Raw genomic sequence first — 24,343 nt, forward strand, 5'->3', positions numbered from 1 at the left:
GGTGAACAGGGTACCCAGCAGCCACGCTGACCCAAATGAATGATAAAGGGGGATACTATAATTTAACTAGACTATAAGTACTGCTAGTCATAATATAATAATGAGACTATTCAAGTTTTTAACTCCTACTACACTTTTAGTACCATACATAAAATATATTAAAAATAAATCACTAAAATAAGACTAAAAAATAAGACAGGAACACTGCTTCTGAAGACTTTTTCAAGACTGTCAATTTTTTAATTTATGCTGATTTGAAAATTCAGGTTAAGACCAAATTGTTCCCCGTTTCCTGTAGAGATGCAAAGGCAGATTTCAGTTGATGCAAAGAGCACAAGAGCTACACAAGGGAAAAAAGAATAAGGAATAAGAATAAAAAAACTGCAAGAAAATCATAATATACTATCTGGGTATTCTTCAGTTGCATAAACAGATAGGGTGAGGTGAAAGAAACAGTCCTTGCTATTTTTTATAAATAGTTATATACATATAATATACAGTTTTTACTACTGTACTGTATGTTGACATAAGGTAAGTTTGAGCTCTTCCTTGCAGTTTTGTTGTCAGATGCATTTGCAGCTGAACTCAGCAGAGCTCAGTGGCTCTGGCAGGCGTGTCTGCGCAGGGTCGCAGGCGGGAGAGTGGGGAAGACACCTGTCAAATGCTGAGAGTCTTAAAGCAAACCATAAAGAATTTGCACTCTGTCCCAGGGTACAGAAAGGCAGTTCTGAGCCATACTGTAAAACAGCATGCCCATTACAAAGCACTGTTCTAATTGTATGTACTGTAGTGTAGATTCTGTGGGTTATGTGACAGATTATAAAACATAATATATTTAAGCACAATGCATTGGTGCCACAGCCATTTATCAATTACTTATCTGCTTACTTAGATGTTATCTGCTAGATTTTCCAATCAAATGTATTTATTTTCAATAATTTCTCAATCAAGATCATTTTTGTGTTAAACCCAACATAAAAAGAAAGCACAGCTCCAGGAACGGCTTCTCTTGCAGTACTGAAGGAGAGCTGGTTCACATGACATTCTCCATGTTTTACAGACACCTGCTCACTGCATTTATATTGCATGTTCCAAAAAACACCCAAAACTGTGTATATCCAGACTGTAAATTAAAGACTGCAAGTCATACAAATCTTTGTGATGATAAAAATCCTTCAGTTACAAATAATTTAAAAAAATATTAGGGACTGAAAACGGAATGCTTAAAAAATAACCCTGTTATGTCACAAGCCAACATTAACCAGGAATCTCCAAGTATGGGATGCGCAACTGGCTCAGTGCCACCAGGGGTCAGTTTGGGATTAGCGAGCCAGGGCCTTTTCAGATCTCAATAAAATCATGACACCTGCAGGCTCCTAGCTTATGCTGACATCAGTGAGGGGTGAATCTCTCCTCTCACTGCAGTATTTTTCTGCAGCACTTGGAGTGTCAAGAGGTCAAGAGATGATCGGGTCAGAGGAGCCTGTCTGCCCTTGCACGTTTTCTCCATGTAGGCCCAGACAACACAACCAACATTTCCTAATTACACAAATATAGAGAAAAATAGGTAATTTTGAATATAACAATAAACATTAAATAAAACTTGTGAAGTCCAGGGAGGTGGTCAGCTAGGTATATTAGTTGCTGCTACACAGGAAATAGGCCCTAGGCAAGCTCTAAGCTGGCAAGCACAGCATACATTGTATCTGTCTGTAACAGAAGTGTGTGGCTGGACCTTATTTAAAATAGAAGCATAGTAGAAGTATTTGTTCAAAATTGTGACCACTCAGCTGTGATTCATGACAGTATTGGAAAAATGCCTTGAGTCCTTCTAATCCTAATAAGCAATTTTACACAGGAACCCCACAGTCCATGATGTTGAGCCGATAGCCCAACACAATAATATTATTTGACACTAAACACTTGCATTTATACAGTGCTTTTCTTTTCAAAGGATCCCAGAGCCATCTACATACATACAGGAGAACTTTTTCATCCACCACTGAAACCACTTGGGTGATGCATAGCACCTGTTCTGCACCAGAAGCCCCACTAGTCAGCAGATCAGGTGAAGAGCTGTGATATTATTTTGCCAATTGAAATAAAGGAGGATATTACTGAGGCTAGATTGTACGTGTCCAGATAGGAATTTACCCAAGATACACAAACAACAGGATGCTGGTTTAATGTCCCTCTGAAAGCATCTCTAACACCAAAGTGTCCCTGGTCATGGTGCAGAACCATTGGTTTAAAAAATCTAGTTCAGAGTGAAGAGCCCCACCAGATGTGGTCCACAGACTCCACTTATAATAGCTATCTGGTTTTCTTTAAAGGTCTGCAATCGCAGTACTGACCCAATATTGCTTAGCTTCTGAGATCTGACTCGATGAGGCTACGAGATGGTAAAACTGGTACTAAAGGGTAAATAAGGAATAAGGAAAATAGAAAATTAAAAAGCTAGGTTTTTTCATCACTTTGTCAATTGCAGTGAATATCAAAGGTACAATATACATTAACATTACAAGATGTGAGTATGTCAATGTATATCAAAGTAATTAAGCAAAATTGCTTTGTCCCTTGAACATAAATTAGCACATAAAACATGGAAGCAGCATGTCACTAAAGAGTAAATATAGTGTTGCATTGCTTCTGTCTTCACAAAGAACTAGTGAAATGCCTCATTGCATTACCCTTCTTTTGCTTAGAAAATCTTGGACAGAATCCCAGTAAACTTTCCTCAGAATCATTAATTTGTCTTATTATTAAGGCATACAGATGTCAAGGATGCACATTTTATAAATGATCTAGTCTTAATCCTAGGGTTATGTCATTATTTATTGGATGTTTGCTATCTCTGTTTTGTGTGAATGACAAAATAATTGGATAGATATTAAAGGACACCCCCCAGCTAAGAAACTAGCTGTTTACTTAGAAAAAATCAAATGCATACTTTAGATTTAAAGAGCACACATTTATCTCAATTGAATGTCCTCCTGACATGTAAATTTGTTTTACTTATAAACATGTCTTTTGAATTTTTTAAAACACCCACATCCAATACAATTTGTGCACTCTAAACCTTCTTTACCACTGAAGGTTGGTGTGAATGATCTCTCTCATTCAAGTGGCTGTTTGAACAGCTTAATATTTTGTTTACATCCGGGCTTTAGTTTCTTAAACGTTTTTAAGGATTTGCTAAGTGAAATAAAAATGGACAGGACAAATTAAATTTTAACACTACTTTTTCTGCTTGCATGGAATGGTTGTATGGTGGCTAGCCCTGCGGTCCTGGGTTCAATTCTAGACAGACCATGGTGCAGAGGGTGCCTTTTTTGTCTGCATGCTCACAGTGGGTGAGCATGGTTTTTGTCAGATCCTACAGTAGTCACTCACTTTTCAAATACATGTTTTCTATGATAATAGAAATCTCTAAATTAGGTTCTAAAAGAACTTAAGTGTTCCCTGTGTGTAGCCATATCACCCTGCAACTCACAACTAGTAACCCACTGAAGCTCAGCAGGTGTGAACCTGGCCCGTACCTGGATGGGAGACCTCCTGGGAAAAACTAAGGTTGCTGCTGGAAGAGGAGTTAGTGGGGCCAGCAGGGGGTGCTCTCCCTGCATGTGGGTCCTAATGCCTCAGTATAGTGAAACAGGGACACACTGCCGTCCTTCAGATGAGACGTAAAACCAAGGTCCTGACTCTCTGTGGTCAATAAAAATCCCAGGGCGTGTCTCGAAAAGAGTATGGGTGTCACTGGTGTCCTGGCCAAATTTCCCAATGGTATCATACTACTGATACCATCTATGAATTGCATTCATTACTCTGTTCTCCTCTCCACTAATAGCTGATGTGTAGTGAGGGATCTGATGCACTATGGCTGCTGTCGCATCATCATGGTGGGGCTGCACATTGGTGGTGGTGGAGGGGAGTCCCCATTACCTCTAAAGCTCTTGGATTGGAGTGACCAGAAAAGCGCTATATAAGTGTAAGCAATTATTATTATTATGCCCTGCAACCCACTTGTATCCCCTCCAAGGTGTAATTTGCCCTGAGCTTCTGGGACAGGCTCTGGGCGCCACGATTCTTATCAGGAATAAGTAGCTCATTGATGATGGATGAGCAGTTTTTCCCCTGCCATTCAGGATACACTTTCTTTTCTAAGATATAGCACAAATTAACACTTTGTTAAAACATAGTGCTTCACACCTAAAAAATCAACGTGTCTGACAATTAATTAGAGTAAAATACATTCCTTAGTCACCTTAGTCTAAGTCAGCCTGTGAGAATTTATCTTAGACCTGGGACTTTAAGAAAATGATGTCTTTAAAAGTCATGTCTTTTCTGAGCTTGGAGATTGCAGAAGAACTCCTTATTAGAGGTGTGTCTGATTCCTTTGGTTTGTAGTTGTCCAACCTTCAAATCAAAGCACAACTTAACCCTATAGACACCCGGTAGCAGATTCTAGGTGTCAATGTTAATAAAATCAATTACTCATGTATTCAGATTACTGAACAAACTTCAAATCCAGAGGGCAACAAGTATAGGGGTAAGTATAAGGTTATTTAAGAAATTAAAGCAGGAGGTACAGTACTTCTGTACACAAACAGTTATAGGTTTCAGAACAAGCTACCCAACCATCGCTTGACAGTCAGATTTCACTGGGGATTACATAAGAAGCAGTCAATGACATCCTTGGATCAATAAGCCATAAGCAATTGGAGGAAGAAGACTGAATGAATAGCTTTCTTTCCTTTGTAACCTTCCTTATGTTCAAACTTTTTCCAACATCAGCTTTCTACCTTGTGGGATTAGGTCAGCTTCAAACAGACACAACCCAACTGAAACAAAGGCATATAATATAAGTAGAAGAAAATTATAATTGACAGTTACAGTTATAAATCATGGGCTTCCCTCTTGTTGTAAGTCTTAAAACAATATCAACAAATCTTGAAGCCCATAGAGAAACAAATATCCTTTACCAAACCATGTGTTCTCTCCAGCTGGGAAACCTGCCCCCTTCCAAGGTGGCACTGCTGTGTTTAAACACCATGTGATCTTCTGTACTGCAGTGATACCCTAGATCCAATACCTATTTAACTTGTCTGTCTGCCCAGTGGCCTGCAAGGCTTTAATGTGTACATAAAACAGCTGAGAAAGTTGCAGAACTCACCTGATTTGGAGAGAGAAATTCCTGGTTATTTTCATTCATGTACATGTTGTCACCATCAAACTGTAAACAGAAATAAAAATAATGTATATATGACGTTAGGTTTATAGGAAAGGAGAAAGAAAAAGCCTAAACATGAATCCAATTACTTTGACACATCTTCTCAACCTCAATTGCTCTCATAGATGTCAGCAATTAGAGTTCATTAGAACGAGATCTAATTAGATTGGTCAGGCTGGATAATGAACAGCAGTTTGCCCAACAGGATTGCACGGGGGCTCTAGTGCCTTGTCTCTCACAAGAATAGGTGAGAAGGCCAGCTGATTCAGCGCATTAATCATGCCAGGCAGAGACACTGCGGCCCTGAGAGGTGTAGAGTCAGGAAGGCCACAGGATTTCAACACTTTCTCACTCGGGTAGTCCTGAAAACACCAGAGTGTGACCAGGAGCAGGAAGGGGGAAGACAAACATGAGGGCCAATTTGCGCTGATGTGTGCGGCTCATGGCAGGAGTACAGAGTGAGAAAGAAAAGCCCTGATCTGCAACAGTTCAGAAGGCTTAAGCACACTGACCCTGAAAAGGGAACTGGCTGCTGTTACTGGCAGCTTGCTAAAAAGATATGGGGGGGGATTATAACCTCATTGAGGTGTCAAAAAGTCAGTCTTAATCTTCTTTGGGATTCTCCTTCATGACTGCCCTACAGAGAAAAAATAAAAATTCAGCTAAGCCAGCTGCACTGTCATGTGGTTTGTGAAAGAAAATGCTCTTGCTAACAATCAGCTCTTTTTTGATAATCAGTTTCACTATTCAGCCTTTTATTTTTTACAAAACACATTTTACAACCTCTTAAGCTTGTCAGTTGCTGTTTGTGATAAAATGAGAAGTTATTACTGGTTTTGCCTAACTTCATCATCCACTGTCCCTAGTCTTCATATTCTTTTATAGATAAATATTCTTTATTATTTTCTCCTTATCATTTTGTAAGGATCCATTAGTCCGTCTCAGAATAATTTCTTCCATACAGTAAAGGAAAATACAATCTATGATCTACCTGATATTTATTGACGGCAGATAAGCGTTTGTTATGCAAACTCATAAAAGAGCTAAAAAATAATTTACAATCACAAAAGTCCTTGCTGTCATGGAGCCTGTATTGGTAAACATCCTACACTCTGATTAATATTGCTACTAACACTGCTACAACTTCTACTACTAATGTTATACTGAGTTACCAATGTACTCTCTCTGATCCTGAGGTCTAATTGTCACTCATCCAAGTCAAATACCAACATTGATTTCCTGTGATGGGCTGCTATCGCTAAAAGCATCAAAACCGACGGTTTCGTAAACACAGACAGATGCTGAATTTGAATCCCATAGTCCCTCCTCCTACAGTATTGAACATGGTGAAAAATCTTGACAGCTTTAAGCCAGCGTTTGCAAGCAAAATGAATAAACTAAAACCAATTGTATCATTAAATATTTTTAAAAGAATAGCATTCACAGTTTATGTAATAAGAAATAATTTGTTTTGCATATTGAAAAGAAAGAAAATGTTGTGGAGGGGAAGGAACTCCAATGATCAAACAATGGAGTAATCTTGTTGCGGCACTCACTTCTTCAAATCTCTTCTTCGGCTGACAGCCACTATGAGAACTGTGTTAACACCACATCTCTCTTCCTTAATCTCTAAATCACTTTCAAAGATAAAAGGAAGAATATAATCTGCACACTGAACAGATATTTAACTCTTAGCCATACAAAGTACTTTTATAATTTGTACAACTTTAACAACTATCTTCTCATCCTGATATAACTGTGTATATCTGTCAGTGCTATTTTACTACTAATATTGGTTGGCATTGTACTGCCGAGTTCATGGCTTGGATTAAGGTTTGTCAAGATAATTTATGGAAATCAAAAACAATGAAGACACTTTTCAAGAAGGGGAGAAAATGAGTCCATATTTCTAAAAGAGATTGCTCTGTCAAAAAAACAGACTTGAAGCGCTTAGGGGTGATGGTTTGTAATAACTATGAAACGTATAATTTGTGATACTGTAACACTGGAACTTGTACAATACCACAGAATGTAAACAAAAACTTAACTCACTTCTTATTTGCATTGTTTCAGGCTTAATACAAAAACCGTAAAAATGAGAAATGTCCAATTCTTCCGGAAAGTCGGCAATGAGATACAAAATAAAGTTACATATACAGTATTATGTTTCTCCCATATCAGTAAGGCCTACAACACATTAGTTCTTTAGAGCAAAGGACTGTTCCACATACACAGGCTTCACAATCCATTGTGGGATCACACATTCAGAAAAGTAAAAAACTGCACAGCTAAATAAATGAACAGCACAGAGCACCAGTCAAAGACACAATGAGAGAATGCTAAACAAAAGGCAGCAAACAAAAGCTATACTGGTAGCAACAAGAGGCTTATTCTAACTACTGACGCACATCTGACACCTAACACTCTGGTTTGCAAAACTACAAAAGCACAGTGCAGAAGATATAAATAGAATTGGTTTTGCATAAACTGAAGCCACCAGAAGTGATAAGTTGGTGGGACATGTTGTCATTGAGATCCTGGCAACAGATACACAATAGCAACACATGAGCCCCTCCCAACTCCACACCTCCAATGACTATCAGCATATCTTTGATACATACCTAAAAATGTACTCTACTTCGGGAGACTTCTGGGGTTTTCAGTGCACAGTAAACAACCAGAAAACAGGAAAGAGGTCTATCCATGGGAAACAGCAGTATTCCCTAAACACTGTGTAGCACAGTGCCAATCCCAAACTTCCAATAATTCCAGTATTCTTTTATGAATTATGAACATCTCCCGCTGACACAATACTGAGAAGCATAATTCAGCTTTAAAAAAAGGCAAAAAGTAGATTATATCTGCCTGTTACTGGAAAATTTAAAAAATGCACTAGTTTTTCACAGGCTGCAATTTTAAAAAGCTTCAGATTGCTTACTGCTAGACTTCCAGTTCATTAGCAATAATCTTGTACAGCAGAGCCTGTACCGCAAGTGCATGAGGTAGCCCCAAGGTCAGCAGTATTCAACTCATTCTGCATAACCATATTTTAGTATCAGATCTATAAACATCCAATGTATGTTCATGTAAATTTTGATAACTGAATTTTGAATACCACTCAGAACAAAATAGGAAAAATGGTTCATTTAATAATTTGTTCAGAATTAAAACATGGCTATGTGTGTAGGTTGTATACAGTATTCTCCCTGTTTTTACCAGTTATGCTGGTTCTTCCCACAGTCCAGGTTAATTGGCTTCTGGTAAAAACTGGCCCTGGTGTGAGTGTATCTGTGTGAGCCCTGCAGTGGACTCATGTCCCACGCAGGCTATATATCACCTTTGCCTGTTGCTTGCTGGAATAGGCTCTGGCTCCTCCATGACCCTGAATTAGATGAATTACAAAATGAATGAAGTACAAAATACCCATTTTGATGTACCACCCAGGGAAAATATTGAATTACTTGTAAAGGTATTTTGGATTTCTTTATGTTTAAAATTAACTTGTTTTAACTCATTCAGTTATGTTGCAATTATTACATAGTCTATTCAGAACCCCACTGCTCATACTGTACATACTGTAGGGTGTATATAAAGTGGTGTGGCCTGTTTGCACATCTGTGCACCATGTTGCAATAAAATCTGGCACAGATACAAAAGGGACAATGGAGAACAGATTCTCATGGAAAATACACACCAGAGGCCACGATGCTAATAGGCATTTGCAGCAATCTAGTGAGCAATGGTGAGTATACGCCCTATGGTGTGTATAGCCCTTGTCCATTGGAAGGTATCTCCCTTGGTTCCATCTATGGTTACCAAATCTTTATGCTCCATGGTGTATAGTTTTTACAATACAGATATTTGAACAAGGAAGACACAGTGGCACAGCCCTGAGTTCAATTCCTGACCTGGTGTGTTATCAGCATGGAGTATGTTTGTTCTCCCTGTGTTTGCATGGGTTTTCTCTGGGTGCTCTGGTTTCCTCCCATAGTCCTAAAACATACTGATAAGCTCATTAGAGTCTTGGAAAATAGCCCTAGTATGAGTGTGTGTGTGTGTGTTTGTGTGTGACCTGTGATGGACTAGTATACCTTGCCTTGTGCCCACTGCTTGTTGGGATAGGCTTCAGGTCCCCTGTAACACTGAACTGTTGGATGAAGTAATTTGAAAATGGATGGATATTTGAACAGGGCAACTAACTTTAGAATCAGCATTTATGTAAATCACATCCTTTTATGTGAACAGTTTATGAATGAGAGCCTTACAATAGGTTTTAAATTTCACCCTAAGTGCAATATTAGAAGAGCCATTAATATCCTCTGGGCAAGACACAACTAGAGACAAGACCTTACCCATAACCTTAGGATTGCCTGTCCTGCGGAATCACACAATCCTTACAATCAGATTGTTGCCGTAAGCTGAACAGGAATAATTCAGCAACAACCAGAAGTCATGGCTAAGGGAGCTCTCAGAAAGCCATTCATGATCTAAAGCTTGACATAAGTGAAGATAGTGAGGAGTGTGGCATAACACAAGTCTTGTTTTTTCTGCTCTGGCAAAGTAATCTCCTGAAATCTCTGCAGAATTAGAAAGCCAATGCAAAGGGCAGTTTGATTGTAAACATGTTCAAGCATGCTTGTGAAAGGAATAACAGGGTGCTGCTTAAACCAATGTCTTTTTTTATTCGCAGTCTTGCACTGAGTAAAACCCTGTAATTATTATTACAAATACTGGAACTACTATAGCTGAGATAATAAATAAGCATGGCATAATGCTAAATGAATTCATTTTGGGTGATTGTTTGATATGCATGATATGAAATGCAAAGTGCAAAACATTTCCATGCCAAATATAGAAGATATATTTGGAATATAAAATTTTGGCACAAACTCAAAATGATCATCCAACAGTTTCTCCTGTTTATATATTAAGAACATGTACAGTAACAGGCTTAGGGTAGTTTACCTGTTTTTATTTATTTAAGAAGAAATAAGGAATAAAATCACATGTTAAAGGTAAATGACTTATTTCTTTACATTTCTTCAATGGTTGCACAGGCAACATAAAGAGAAAAAAGCTTTCTGTTACTGGACATTATTTCAGCTGATGGGACTTTCCATTTCAAAACTGCATCCCTTTTCTGTTTCTCAGTGTGACCTCTGCTTTCAGAATACATCAAGTGTTTCATTTATTTAAGCGATGCCCCTCATAGACTGTCTGTCATAAAGTGGTCTCTTGATATAAAGGCCACTAAACCTTGTCTCTGGATTCCATTAAATCTATTAAAACCTTCAGCATTATATCATGCACCACACAATAGTGAATTCCAAGGGCAGTGTGAGAAAAAAAAAAGCTTACAATAGAGTTATATTTGATGTACAGCCTTGTAGTTCACAAACAGCATGGTATGTTTGAGCTGTTCTCTTTCTGGTCATTTTTTCCCTGATTTTTTTCATTTTAAAAAGTATTTTCTGCTCTTCGCTTTCAGTAGGAACAGCACCAGATAACTTTTGAATGTTATTTAGCTTCAACAACTCCCACTGCTGAAAACCTGAGGTTAAAAGGTGTGAAGATGCTGTTCCTCAGAAGGCGGAAGAGTCAAGATGCTGGTCTTGTCCTTGTTGCAACTTTGACCACCTTCAAGAAAAGATACAGCTACACTTCTGGATAGGAGTCAGTTTCAAAATCAGGTTCATTTACAGAAATAAACAAAGTAACGGTAGTAATGATCTTTAGGTAATAAAAGTAACAGTGCACACTGTATGGAAGTGTGATCACAAATACTGTATATACAGCAGTGTTCCAAATTGATTAGGTTGACATTAGGTTGACATTGGTTTTAATTACATTGATAACCGAAATGAATGTCATACCTGTATACACACTCCCACAACCAACTCAGTTCACAGGGTAGAGAGGCAGAAGAAATTCAAAATGCAAAATTCAGGCCTCTAGACTCATAACTGGTAAGTTGTATGTTGAAACCCTAGGTGGGGCACTGCTGTAGTATCTTGTGAAAAGTACTTCACTCACACTAGTCAGCATTTCTGGCATTTCTGTCTGAGATTTCTGACAATCTCATAATCATTATTCCTGAAATCAATTCAGAAGAATGATATTGCAATGCAAAACCCATGGATAAGGATATCTCACAACTGTTCTGACGAATGTGATAATAAATTCAGTTTGGATCCGATGAGTTCTTAAATATTACATTTTGAAGGCTAGTGAGCTGTCCAAGTTTCTGTGCCCCTTAGCATGACTGCCAACAAACCTTAATCCCCAGTGGCAGGAGCTGGGGGAGTATCCCCTTGTGTCTCCTGTTTTGACAACAACACCCCATCCTTGCCCATATGCTATCAGCACAACCATTATTTTGTTTTCCATGAAAAATTACCTTTCATCTGTGCTCCTTTTTCTATGCATCCCTGGCATTTGAGCAGCACTTTCTATTACAAATCTAATTGCACATTCCAGACAGACAAGGGCTCATTAAGCCTTAATTACACACATGTTGTTTTCTACAAACATCTCCATTTGGATTGCTTTGCATTGTAATTGTTCAGCGGGGACTGCAGTCTGAGATTACACAGATTGTCGTGATGGAAGAAGCTAGCTGGAACTAGGTCATGCCTTGTTTTAAAATAATATACCCACACTGTGGAAGTAATACTAACTACTAAGTGAATCTGGGACTCATGTAATATTTACAGTGCACTAATAGATAGATGGTAGGTTTTTCAGAGCTTTTTCTTCACTAGGTTTTCATTTGTGAGTTTCAAATAAAAATCTTGCTAAAAGAGGACAAATTTCAAGGGGCATTTAACTAATTTTCTTTCTCTTTTTAAACATTATCTATTCATGTAAATCAGTCTTTTTTTAATTTATATATTCTTTACAGTTCCAGTAACTGATTTAATTAATTTAGTAATTGCAAAGATAAAATGTGATTAAACCACACTTGAAAACCTGAAAAGGGTTTATTGCACATACTGTTTCTGTACTAAGCAAATTAATCTTTTAATTGGTTGGAGGAAAAAAATGAAACAAACTTAATATATTAAAAACATAGGTTTCTACAAATATACTTTTAATAAAAATTTAATAAATGATTTGAATGGCTCTTACATTATTTTAAATATTTGTTAAATTTATAACTTGTTTTGATCTGTTTGACTAATTCTGTGGTCCAGAGAAAAGCTCCTGTGTTTTAAACACATACTGTGTTGTGTACTGAGGTTTTTTCTACAGGTTTGTTAAGGTCCCTTTCTCCGGTTTATAATGAGGGCAGCAATCAGTAGGTAAACAACACGTCATGTAACTGTTTGTTTTCGGTTCTTTTTTAAGGAATTATGTGTCATTCCATTTGGAAGTAGATGATTCATTTGAACCCATTCTCAGCCACAGCCTATTTCTTCTAATATTCATTAAACCTTTATAGGACGGGGCTGTTGTTTTATTTTAATTTCCAGACAGATTAATTAAAAACTCTTTATTTATGCAGAACTCGTCGTTTTTCAATGAGCAATGTCTCATTAAAATAGAAAAGTATGAATGGCGATCAGCAGAAGAACTGGAGCAGACTTTTTGTGTGGTTGGTTACCATAAACATTCATATCTCCTCTCCAAGGAAATCACTTAATACCCATTGTATTAAAATATGAGGCATCATAATATTGCAGTTTTATTTGACTTCCTTGCTTTTAAATGTTCACCCAGTGCCAAAGCTTTAACTGTCAACTTTCAAACAAAGACAGTCTTCAAGCTTTACTGGTTTTGTTTTACAGTTTTACTGTACAGCTTTGTTCTGCAGCTAAGTATCAAAGCACCATTGGAAATGGACTAATGACTAATCAGAATTCTGAGAAGACACCTAATGTAATTGTAAATTTACCCACAACTGAGTTTGGCTGTTGTCTTTCACCAACACAACATGAATTTACTTCCAGCAGCTGAATATTTTACTATGCCACACTCATAATGGTACAGCCATGCAGGGCAAATATCTATCTTTACAACATGATTTTAGGAAAAAATAACTTTGACATTCAGAACTGCAAATTGTTTTCTACTTGTATCTATGAACAAAATAATATGCATATGGAAAAACCAGTTCCCCTTTCTCAAACAAAAGGGTGAGGAAAAGTTCAGTTAGATTGATAGCTAAACTTAATGATCTGTTGAAAGAAGTTCAATAAAAGTTTGTGTTTATTCCCTCACAAAGTAAATATTATCATGAAACACAGGTGTTGTTTTCTATTGCTCTCCCTGAATTGGAGAAGGCATTACCTAGGACTAAATTAGAAAGTTTTTACTGTATGTGCAAAAAACAAGGCGATTAAACTCTTCACTCTCTTTCAGAAGCAAACTAAATTCTCTCTTCATACAGCTTTTTTCATGGCCCAGATAAAGCATACTAGTACTGTTCTGTAATTCTTTTCAAAGCAGACTTCTGAAACCTATGAGGCTAAGTTCATACAGTACGTACTGTTGAAATGTTGATGCTGTCATGAATTAGCTGAGAGGCCACTAAATAATGATTAAAGTTTTATACTGAATCCATTGTGGCACACTCACAGTACACTATTTTTCAATCTAGTAACTTAGCAAAGTTTTTGTGTTGCAGTTTCTAAACTAGAGCTTATAAGAAGAGAATGTGGAGCATTAAAATCTGTTTCTTGAAAAATTCACGTTGAACTGTGACAGGGTAAAAATCGGCCTTTTTATAGACAGATGTTTTTTTTGTTTTGTAAGAGAAAAAGGGATTTCTTGAAACTTTAAAAAGCCACTACTGCTATTGTTCCCTCTATAATGTATATACTATACTTACAGAGCAGAACTAAAAGGCACTGTTCTATACAAAATGGGTCTCATATAATATTTATTTTGCCCAGTATGTGGTAACTTGGTTATGCCCTCCCAAATGTCACATAACATAACTTAATGAACTCTGTAGGTCCTGCATGCAACGTGAAACAAATACATTTATAATTAATATAAGCAACATTACTTGTCATTCACGCAAAGTCACTGAATTTTTCAGGAATGTATTTCTGGGATACAAGCTAGTTCACAGGAAAGTGTGACTAAATAGTGACAGTTCTGATGTTAACTCGCCCTAAGCAAATAACAGCAATCCTGCTGACTTGATCCAAGGTTTTATTAAGTTAGATTATGCAGTACACAGGCCCATTAAAAACCAAGCCACAGCAGCTTTATCTATACTGCTTTTAGATAAGGAAAACTGGTCCTGTTCTGTGCTTGAATGGTCAGACCTCCCGGTCAGCTAGAGGGGTGTTTGGTGACTCAGACAGGTACCATCCTGAACAAGCTCAAAACAAAATACTTAGGTTAAAGCAAGACCAGGTCTGTTAATTTACAGCTGCTTGTCAAACGTTTCTAAGGGTTTGACCACTGCACCACCCATCCCCAATTCCCAACTACAGTACCATCCTCACATTCTACCTAAATTAGAATTAAAAACAACAAACTCGGCAATATCAAGCTTAATGCTTCATTCACCAGACAGTTTGTTCTCTTAATATTACTAGTCAGTCCATAGGGGATATTACTCATTATATACATTGTACTCAGCTCTGTTGTTCACTGTAGGAATGATTGCAATATTGGTTAAAGGGGAATTTTCTTTGCTTTTGTGGATCCTTTTTTATTCCAACTACAGACTTCATTTGTGACACAAACTCGATGCTTAGTGTACAGCTGTTAACAGTTTAAGCTGCCCGATGATGTTCAGTAAAGTTGTGTAGACAAAGTTTCTATGTGCAGAGAATTTAACTGACTGAGGGACTTACCCTAGCTGTGCTTATCCATCGGTGTCTTACAAACTCTGGACAGTGGGAAAAGTAAATTATTTATAAAAAACAGTTATTTTCAGTTCTTGCAGTTGCCAGATGAGGCTGTGAAAACCGGGATCCCATGCTCTCTGTTCTGATGGTCCCAGGCTATGGAAAAACATCTGAGCATCTCACTCTTATACTCCAGCTTGTTTAATTTACATTTGTATCTGTCTCTTTTGTTCGATCAAACAAAAATAATATGTTATGCGTCATAAAATGACATACCATGAAAGATGCTATAATGGTTAGATTATGGTTATTGTTAAAGATCGTAATTCCCTTAGAAGAATGTGCTGTGATATAACAAGGTAAAATATCCATAATATGTAATAAAGCACAGAGTGGAATGGTAACACGTGATACCAAGCATGTGAAACTGTGGCAAAGTAAATGGTACGACTGGAAAAAAAAAAGCACAAATACAGTAAACACTCATAAGTGTAAAGTTTATATTAAAGTCCCCAATACTGCCAGACTTCATTCCAGCACCAGCTTCCTGAGGGAAAGGAAATGGGATTAACCCAAATATCTTCCTAGTGTTGTGCAGCCAGGGATACAGAAAAGTGAAAGGTTAAAAGCTGAAGGGACTTCAGGCTGAAATAATTAAAACATATCAAACATAAGAAAGGTTTCCATTCTACCTGCTGAAGCTATTCCAAAAGCAAACATTACAACTCATGCAAAAGTTATATAAAATGTAAAATTATATTCTGTGGCCAGGGTTTAAAAGTGTGCTAGGATCAGTGTTAGTTGTGGGTTTTATGTCGTCATCATAATGTCTGAGGGACTGAACTTATCCTCATGTCATTAACTCAATAGCAGCATGCAGTCCACTTCTTTACTGCCACAACATGGCAGGACAGCAGCCAGTGACTGGAATGCCTCTGCTGACAGAGAAGAGTGCACTTCATGATCAGGTTCTACAGTATGTGTTGAACCAGCGTCCTCAAGTCTGCTGCATATTCAAAAACAGCAAATTCTCACTCTTTTGTCACCTTTCTCATTTCAACCTCAGAAATTTGTGTCCAAAATCTCAGCTATTACAATAACGTCCATTCACCACAGACCACTGCTCACATGTAGCATTAGTAGAAATGTCTTATTTTCAAGACTAGCAATTATTTTAAGAAACAGTATATATTGCCATAAGCACTACACTTTTCTATGTGTGATAGAGAAAGCAGAAAGAGTAATGTAATTGTAAAACCAAGATGTGCAAAGGAGAGTTAATTCAATCCAATAGGTTTTATGAAGGTCTCGCACTAACAGGGAATTGAAACAGGTCCAAGACATTTAAAAGGCATGTGTTATTAAATGCACATTGAATTCATATCTAATCTATTCTCTATATGTGGAGTAAATGTAAGGTTTCCATCAAACAGCACATAAGGGATATGACTTTCAATAATGAAACAATCCCTGCTAATAGAGAAGCTACATATTATATAATTTATTTTGCAAATAGATCACTAACTTATAAGGATTTTCCAGTTTAACAGAAAATACAGATGTTGGTCAAATATAAAATAATTTAAAATCCCTTAGAAGCACAATAATATTTAGGAAATGCTTATAACGTATTTGGACATCCTGGATCTTTCAAATTTTGTTAAACCTGAAATAAATAAATGCTCTTCGTTCACACAGCTGTAACCCTTCCTTAAGAAAGAAATTACCCACCTTTTCATTTTAAATGACTGAGAGGAAGCTACTGTAAAACGAAATAACACAGCACAGGCCACAACAACTGCCAGTTCTGAAAACTATATCTGTTCACCTGATGCGTGGAGCCCAGTAAGATGGAGCGATGTCACAGTATCACCCACACTCCAAGTCATCCCAGCGCAAAGAGGTATGAATGAGACTGAGGACTGACTTTCTTCACACCCCTTCCCAACCTAGCTGTCAGGGACTGTGTGTGGGGAAATACAAACTAGTCAGCGGAGCTCTGGGACTCAGCTACTACAACTTCACAATTCTAAGGAACTATAAAACAACATCCTTTCAAACAGCAACAGTGAACACCTTTGCAAAAAGCTGCAAAAAAGGAGACTGCATGAGTTGAGTGAGGTTACTTTGGCAGGAGAGCGGATGTAGAAAATAACCCACTTTTAACTGAATATGGTAAACAGAGATCACACGATAAAGGGCAGAGTGAATGTAATAGGGCTGTGAGTTACTGCGCATTGCCTGTGCTCACCACAACATCTGATAACAGCAATGGAAAAAGTTCTGGTTTCCTTTAGCATATAATTGGTTATCTTAATGCAATCTACAGTTCTGTTGCTTTTCTTCACAGAATGAAAAAAAAAACACTGTAGTTCAGTTATTCTGACAGTGTCAAATATAAATCATTACAGTAAAGGAAGCAGGCATGTTTATTTCTGTCTCTTTTTTGTTTTTAAGTTTTTTTGTCTTTTGTTTCAGGAGATACAAAAATCTTCCAAAAGCTGTGTAAAGTTTCACTTCTAAGAAAAAGAACAATTAAAAATCCACAATACTTATTTCCTAATAATGCCTTGCTGTTTGGTTCCCATATGGAGAAAATATTTAATAAGTGACCTTTATTGAGTTGGGCACGGTCTTGTGTCCACATTGTCACAGATCTCTTTTTAGTTTTTTTCTATCAATTAGTATTTTGTTTACATTTCAGCATTGTGAGAGATAAACAGCCACAAAACAAAAGTCAAGGTGCAACGTAAACAGCTCACATCTTAACTGACTTAAAATATAGAAAGGGATGCTTCCTAATGTTTATTTTAAAACTTTAAAGTTTTGTACAGAATTTTTTAATAGAAATGCATTGCAGTATCAGGCTAAATAACAGATCATACTTGGCTCCAAAACAGGATGAGTTTTGTGGCCATGCTTTGTTAACAACCGTCCATTTGATAAATGATTCAGGACATGAGGTTCAGAATATCAATAAGATCTCTATTGTAATTTAAAAAAGAAATCCTTTACAATACTGTACTATTTAAACAAGGTCCAAAAGCAGGGAACAGAGAGATGGATAAAATAAATGCTGGTCTGTGTTCTACAGAGCAGTTAAATAGAGAGCCAATTCAAAGGAAAAGCGCTGCTTAACCCCCTCAGTTTTTCATTTCTTTGCATTAATTCTCCATATAACTACAAATTGGAAAAACAATACAAAGTAAACATGATTCATAGTCAACCCCCCAAAAAAACCTTAATTGCCAACATGTTTAATCTGTTTTGGACATAAGCTCGACCATTGAGATAGCATTTGATACAAGAGTGTTCTTTAAGAGTAGAGTAAACTTTACACAAATGTGAATTACCATTGTGCACACATTTTCACTGTAGGTTCCTATTATTAATTTCTAGGTACTGTATTCCAGCTATTTACAGAGTGTTGTTACTCAGTATTCGGTTGGGTACCTCTTTACCATTACAACAGACACTGAACTCATGCCGCATCTTTCAGCTGTGGCAGACTACTGAAGACACTATAAAACCAAAACAAATATATTAAAAGGCTGTCTGATGATTGTTTGATTTATCAAATACTAAAACTGTCATCAGTTGTCAAAAGCAAGTTCTCAAACAACTACTTAAACCCACAAACAGAACTGTGTTTCTATATATCCAAGAGGGAAAGGGAACATTGTTTTAAAAAATAAACTGGTAGATCTGCTGTACATGTAAACTAAATGTCATCAAGTGTGGACCAGATTAATCTCCTATCTCCCCCAGTGACCCCAACAGAAGGGAGGAGGAAGACGAAAGATGATGAATGCTTCTATAAAATGGACATGAGTAAGCAGCTCATGTGCACCAAACAAAACAAAAAAAAACACCCAAATGTGAGAAACGCAGATGAGACCGGACGCGCTCATCTGAAAGCCATTCATAAAAAATGGTTCCTCGTTCCACCAGGGCTTTCACCAACACACTCAGTTTGTTTTCTGAAAGAAAGCCAGAGCATTCTGACAGACGTGTTTATAGATAATGCAGATAACACAAAAACACCAAGTAACCAGACAAGGGTGGTGGGATTTCCAGGTTCTATATGATGTCACTAATGTTGGTTTATGTGGGTAAAACACAGCAAAAAATACAGTGAGGGGGCGAGCTTCCTCTTTTGCTTCTAATTTAATATTAAAAGAATCTCAAGGGACTGAGCTGAGGTCCTGAAGGAAAGCTTAGGGAGTGTCAGGCATGTTGTAAGTCTACAAGAAATCAGAGCTGCGCTGGCGATGTGGCCACAGGTTTCGGACACTTCACATTTGAAGTGATGCCCAAATCACAACTACAGAACCGCTGTTCAGGCACAGAGGCACAGCACTGGACCCCTGTGGCAGTGGGGCTCCTTGCTTTAGGAGGCAGGGGAACTTAACTACATTCTCACCCCGGCAGCGGGCAGTCTTTTCCCGTCAGGGTTGGGGCACATTGGCAGCGCGCTGTGAAGGAGCCTAACACCGCGCTCACCTGCGCCGTATCTGGTCTGTGGAGAAAGAGAAAAAGAGAAAGAGGGGGGACTTCAGTCTCAATTACATCAGGTATTGGAAATAAAACTCCTGGCATTGCGAAGCTGTGACCCTTGGCCACAAACTATTTGAAAAAAAAAACAGCACAAACTCTCAGAACTATGCAGTGTTCCTGGAAAACAGTGAGGCAGGCCTGATGAGGTTTTCTCTATCAAAATGATTTTAAATGGCAAAGGTTTATACACCATAGGTCCACAAGTTTTACCAAGCGATACTGTACATTTTCATATCTAATTAATTACACAAAATACCATGGACCACATAAAAAAATCAAGGTGTGATGTCTTTAGCCCAAGAGAACAGAGACACTTTGACAACATTTAACTTCATGAAAACCTGTTCCCACTGTCAATAAATGGCAGTTTCTTCTATTATCGCTGCTGTGCGCCCAGTCATCAGTGTGCGGTACCATCTGATTCAAGTTGTTTGTTTTGGAAAACACAAGCTGTTAGGAGTGCAGCTAGGGAAGCTGATGAGTGACAGACTGAAGATCTCATGCTACAGTCCTGCGCCAGAGAGAGAAGCTGAAGTATCGTTACAGACCAACAGATGAGGTCGCCTTCAGTCCATTGAAAAGATTCAGTTAGCTTCTCTCCACATGACAGCCTTATTCCTACATCTCCTCCTATTCTACACATAACATTTTGTTTCACATACAGTGCTATACAGCTTTTGCTTAGTCAAACCTCTTTTATTTCAGGTAGAGATTAGGTTCCCCATATTACACACAAAGGCCAAATACGAACCTTCACCTGTTCTTCCTACAGGTCCTTCCAGTATTAGGCCTTGATTATGTTGACAAACATATTCATGTGCATTATTTATATTTTTCCAGTTATTTTTGCCACATCCACCTGATTTGGAATAGCTAGCTGTGTGTTTTTTACATCTCAGTTTGGCTGCAAAGGATCCCATGATTGCACACAGGTGAGCCACCTCTGACATTCTCTAACATTCTCTGACATTCTCTAACCTGTCACAGACCACACAGCTGTATATATCCCATAATCAGCTCTGAGGTGAGGACAATAACCCCATGCCAACTAATTATAAATAATAATAAACTTTATTTTAAATAGTGCCTTTAACAGTAACTTCTCAAAACACTTTATAGTAAGAAATATAGATGAGGAGATAACAACATAGGAACAATTACAAACAAGGGTTTAGAATGTAGTAAAAGATGCAAATGGCCAGATAGAGGCATTAATTAAATTAAAGCCTTTCTGATGAAAACAGTTTTGAGTCTGGATCTAAAAGCATTAAGGTAAGGTGATATCCGTGGGAATAGAAAGAATTCCAGAGTTTTAGGGCACAGCAACAGTATTATTTAGATGAGCTTGGGGGAAAATAGGAGACCAGACTTAGACAAATGAATGTTGTGAGGTGAAGAGAGGAAGATAATATGTCAGATAAGTACCAAGGTGCAAGCCTTGTAGAGCCTTATTGGTGAGCATGAGGACTTTGAAGTCGACACAAAACCTGATAGGAAGCCAGTGCAAGGACTCCAGGACAGGAGTAATGTGATCACTTGCATGGGACCTGGTCAGGATTCTGGCTGCTGAAAATGGACATACTGAAGTTTGTTCAATGTGGATTTAGATATCTCAGTGAGTAAGGAGTTGCAGTAATCAATTCTAGAGGGGTCAAACCTGTGTTGACCAGGTTTTCAGCAACCAGACAACATAAGGTGAAATGGAAGAATGATGCACATTTGTGGGGCAAATGCCAAGCCAGATCAAATATCACCTACAAGTTCTTTACATAGTTTATGAGAGGTGCCAAGAAGCATGACTTCAGTCTTGTCACAGTTTAAACGATGGAAAGTTTGAGTCATCCAGGTTTTTATGTCAGAAATGCAATTAGAAAGTGCAGAGAGAGGCACTTCAGTGTCAGGTTTAGAATGGACGTAGATTTAAGTATCACTTGTTTAGAAATCATAATTCAGACCATGTGACAGCTGACCATGTTGGAACATGTAAATGTTGAATAGAAGGGGGCCCAGTATTGAGTTCTTAGGAACGTAATGAACCCAGGTTCAGAACTGTAACCCAACATATCAGCTATCAGTAAGGAAACATTTAAGATCAATGTCAGAAACAGTATCAAGATGAGAAATTAAGATGTCATGGTTATCAGTGTCAAAATCAGTGCTCAAACAATTGTGCACCACCATTTGGGAGATTCTTCCTGCCAGTCACACACTTACTGTAAATTAAAGTAAATTAAGATTAACAGCAAGAAATGCTTTGTGACTCTTCTGGAAAATGCAACTGCAGTGCTGGTCACAACAAGATTTCGACTAGATGTACAGTAAGCACAAAGAAGCAGAAACTGAGTTTAGGAAAGGAACTGAGCAGTGCAGAGATTTCAGTTTGTTTCAGTATGATATTTGTTTTTCATCCTGAATTTAAATTATTGACATATTGAATCTAATGAAAAACAAACTGGTTCAGGCTCACTTTTATTGCCCCACTAGGTGTACTTATTAAGCTACAGTTTTCTCACTTCTCACACTGCCTAGACAATCCTGCTTATACAGACTGTCTGGGGAACCAGAAGTGGGTTTTGTGTGCATGCAAACATGCCCGTTTCAAACAAATGGAAAAGGAAACGTAAAATATACCTCCATGATCTTGATTTGATATGACAAATGCATAGTGCAGTGCATTTCAAGCCCTCAGATACTGTACCATTACTCTGCCAAATAGTTCAAATAAGGACATTTCTCCTGGATCATGCCATTTCACATCCTTTAATGCTCAAACAAAATTGCCATGATCAAAAGCTCTGAAATCCAAAGGTGTCAGTGACAACAAAATAAATAAGGAAAGAAAAATGCCAAAGGACTAAGAAGTGAACGGCCATATAAACAGACATCAGCACAATATGCAGACTAAGCTACAAACTGTAAATGCCGAATGAGAGCCAATGATGAATTAGCCCAGCACAAGATAATGTAAACAAGCTCACTGTAGCACTATATTTAATAGGCCTCTGCACTTAACGCTGGCATGGAGCAGATGTCTTTGCCAGCAGGACTCCCCTGGGAGGCATGCAGTCTGCGAGCTGGCTGGTCATTTACCATGCGCCCTGTCATTGCCATCTCATTCTTTCCAGGCTGAAACAAAAACAGCTCCATCATCTCTTATCTGAACAATTACTGCATCTATTAAAATATGCAAAACCTAGCCTGTTCCTTTCTTCACAGATTTCTTGTGCTCTGTCAACAGAAAATGACACTTAGAAAATAGCAGAAAGCTAGGGCATTTGTAATAGAGGAATGAGCTTCAAGTAAAGTAGGTTTCATTGGTGTTTGATCAAAAATATGAAGAAAATACAATCTGCAATAGTACACTTTAATCCTTACCACAGGACAGGATTTTCTAATGTGGCTAGACCGACACCATTATCTAGACTAAATAGTGCTGAAAGTACATAGAGACAGATGACACAGGAACCAGAAATATACTTTATAATAGTAGTATAATCATATCAGTCTAGTAGTAGACATAAAAAATGGAAAACTATTTTATAAAAAAATGTCTGCGTTTTTTGACTTGAAATTTCTACATGCAAGACAGAATTGGAACCATCTCTTTAGATGGTTTTTACCTCTTTCAGCATTTTTAAAGTGAGCTAATTACAGTAACATCCATTTTCCATAACTCATAGTAACTGCATGTTCTTATAACATAAGTCTGAAAGGTGGACCTTGTTAAACTTTAATTTCAAATTAATACTGTTGTCCCAGTTAATATTTCTTACACCCTATAATAACAATAATAAAATACAATTCAGTTGAGTAGGAATTTTAAGAATGAAACACCCCTTTTAACATTAAACCCCTCACCATCGATGTTTATCACATGTTATGATTTTAAAAATATTTTGCCTTTTATTTACACATATCACCACAAAATTGTGCAGGTTATATAATTGTGCCTTCTAAAACGCAGCTATGAAGTGACTGAAAAAAAAAGATGCGAAGAGCATTTTGAATACTTTAATACTTAATAGTCAATGTGCTAAAACTTGTAATTCAGGCAGAAATTCTCCAAAAGAACCAGCCATTTAAAAAAATGTCAAGGCAGCAGAGCTCAAAATAACTTACTCCTTCAAATTATACTCGCCTTCCAAAAATGTAAGTTCACCTACTGTTCTCCGCTTCCTTCATGTGACTGAATCTTGTCTTGTCTTGTGTGAATCTTTGATCTGTGCTCCATTTTTCACATCCCTATTTTAACCTTTTCTTGAAAGCACACTTATTCAGAGTGCTTCAGGCCAAGCTAATTTAATCAAAAACTGAATCCATTGAAGTTTCCAATACTATAGACCTTCTCATACACCAGTATTTTAATATTAAAAATTACCTTTTGTAAATATTACAGACAGACTCCTCTGACCTAGCTACCCATGAAGACATTCATCTTTTGACATGCTGCAAACTCAATAGCATCTAACAGGTGGATCAGTTTCAAATGGAGAATGCTGCTTCAGGAATCCAGGTCACATTACCTCCAGTTTTTCCAGGAGTAGGGAAATCTTGTAATAAGTAGAGACCAGTCAATGCTGCTGGCCATTGGAAAGCAATGTCTAGGGTGAGAATACTATGAGCTTATGCCATTAATACATCTCCAATTTTCTGTTCAAGTAATGATGTCAGCCAAAAATGCCACCATTGAAAGACTGAGACAATACCTGTCATAATCGTAATCCCTCCTCTTAAGGGGGCTCCGGCCCTT

At 37.6% G+C, this 24,343-nt stretch overlaps 1 protein-coding gene across 7 annotated transcripts in view; it reads right to left on the reverse strand.

The window, feature by feature from the left end:
• The window catches only part of tox2 (TOX high mobility group box family member 2), a 146,042-nt gene that overhangs the window by 63,710 nt on the left and 57,989 nt on the right, over positions 1-24,343 (reverse strand). For 4 of the 7 annotated variants that reach the window (XM_015364672.2, XM_015364669.2, XM_015364668.2 and 1 more), the window contains exons 2-3: positions 19,460-19,555; positions 5,174-5,233 (exon numbers count right to left, since the gene is read on the reverse strand). In XM_015364672.2, coding sequence (XP_015220158.1) covers positions 5,174-5,233; positions 19,460-19,555 — 156 coding nt within the window. The remainder of the gene's footprint in view (positions 1-5,173; positions 5,234-19,459; positions 19,556-24,343) is intronic. The other 3 variants (XM_069179449.1, XM_015364670.2, XM_069179448.1) reach the window with 2 other exon arrangements.

This window comes from Lepisosteus oculatus, chromosome 16 (genome assembly GCF_040954835.1).
Source record: "Lepisosteus oculatus isolate fLepOcu1 chromosome 16, fLepOcu1.hap2, whole genome shotgun sequence".
NCBI classification, from domain to species: domain Eukaryota; kingdom Metazoa; phylum Chordata; class Actinopteri; order Semionotiformes; family Lepisosteidae; genus Lepisosteus; species Lepisosteus oculatus.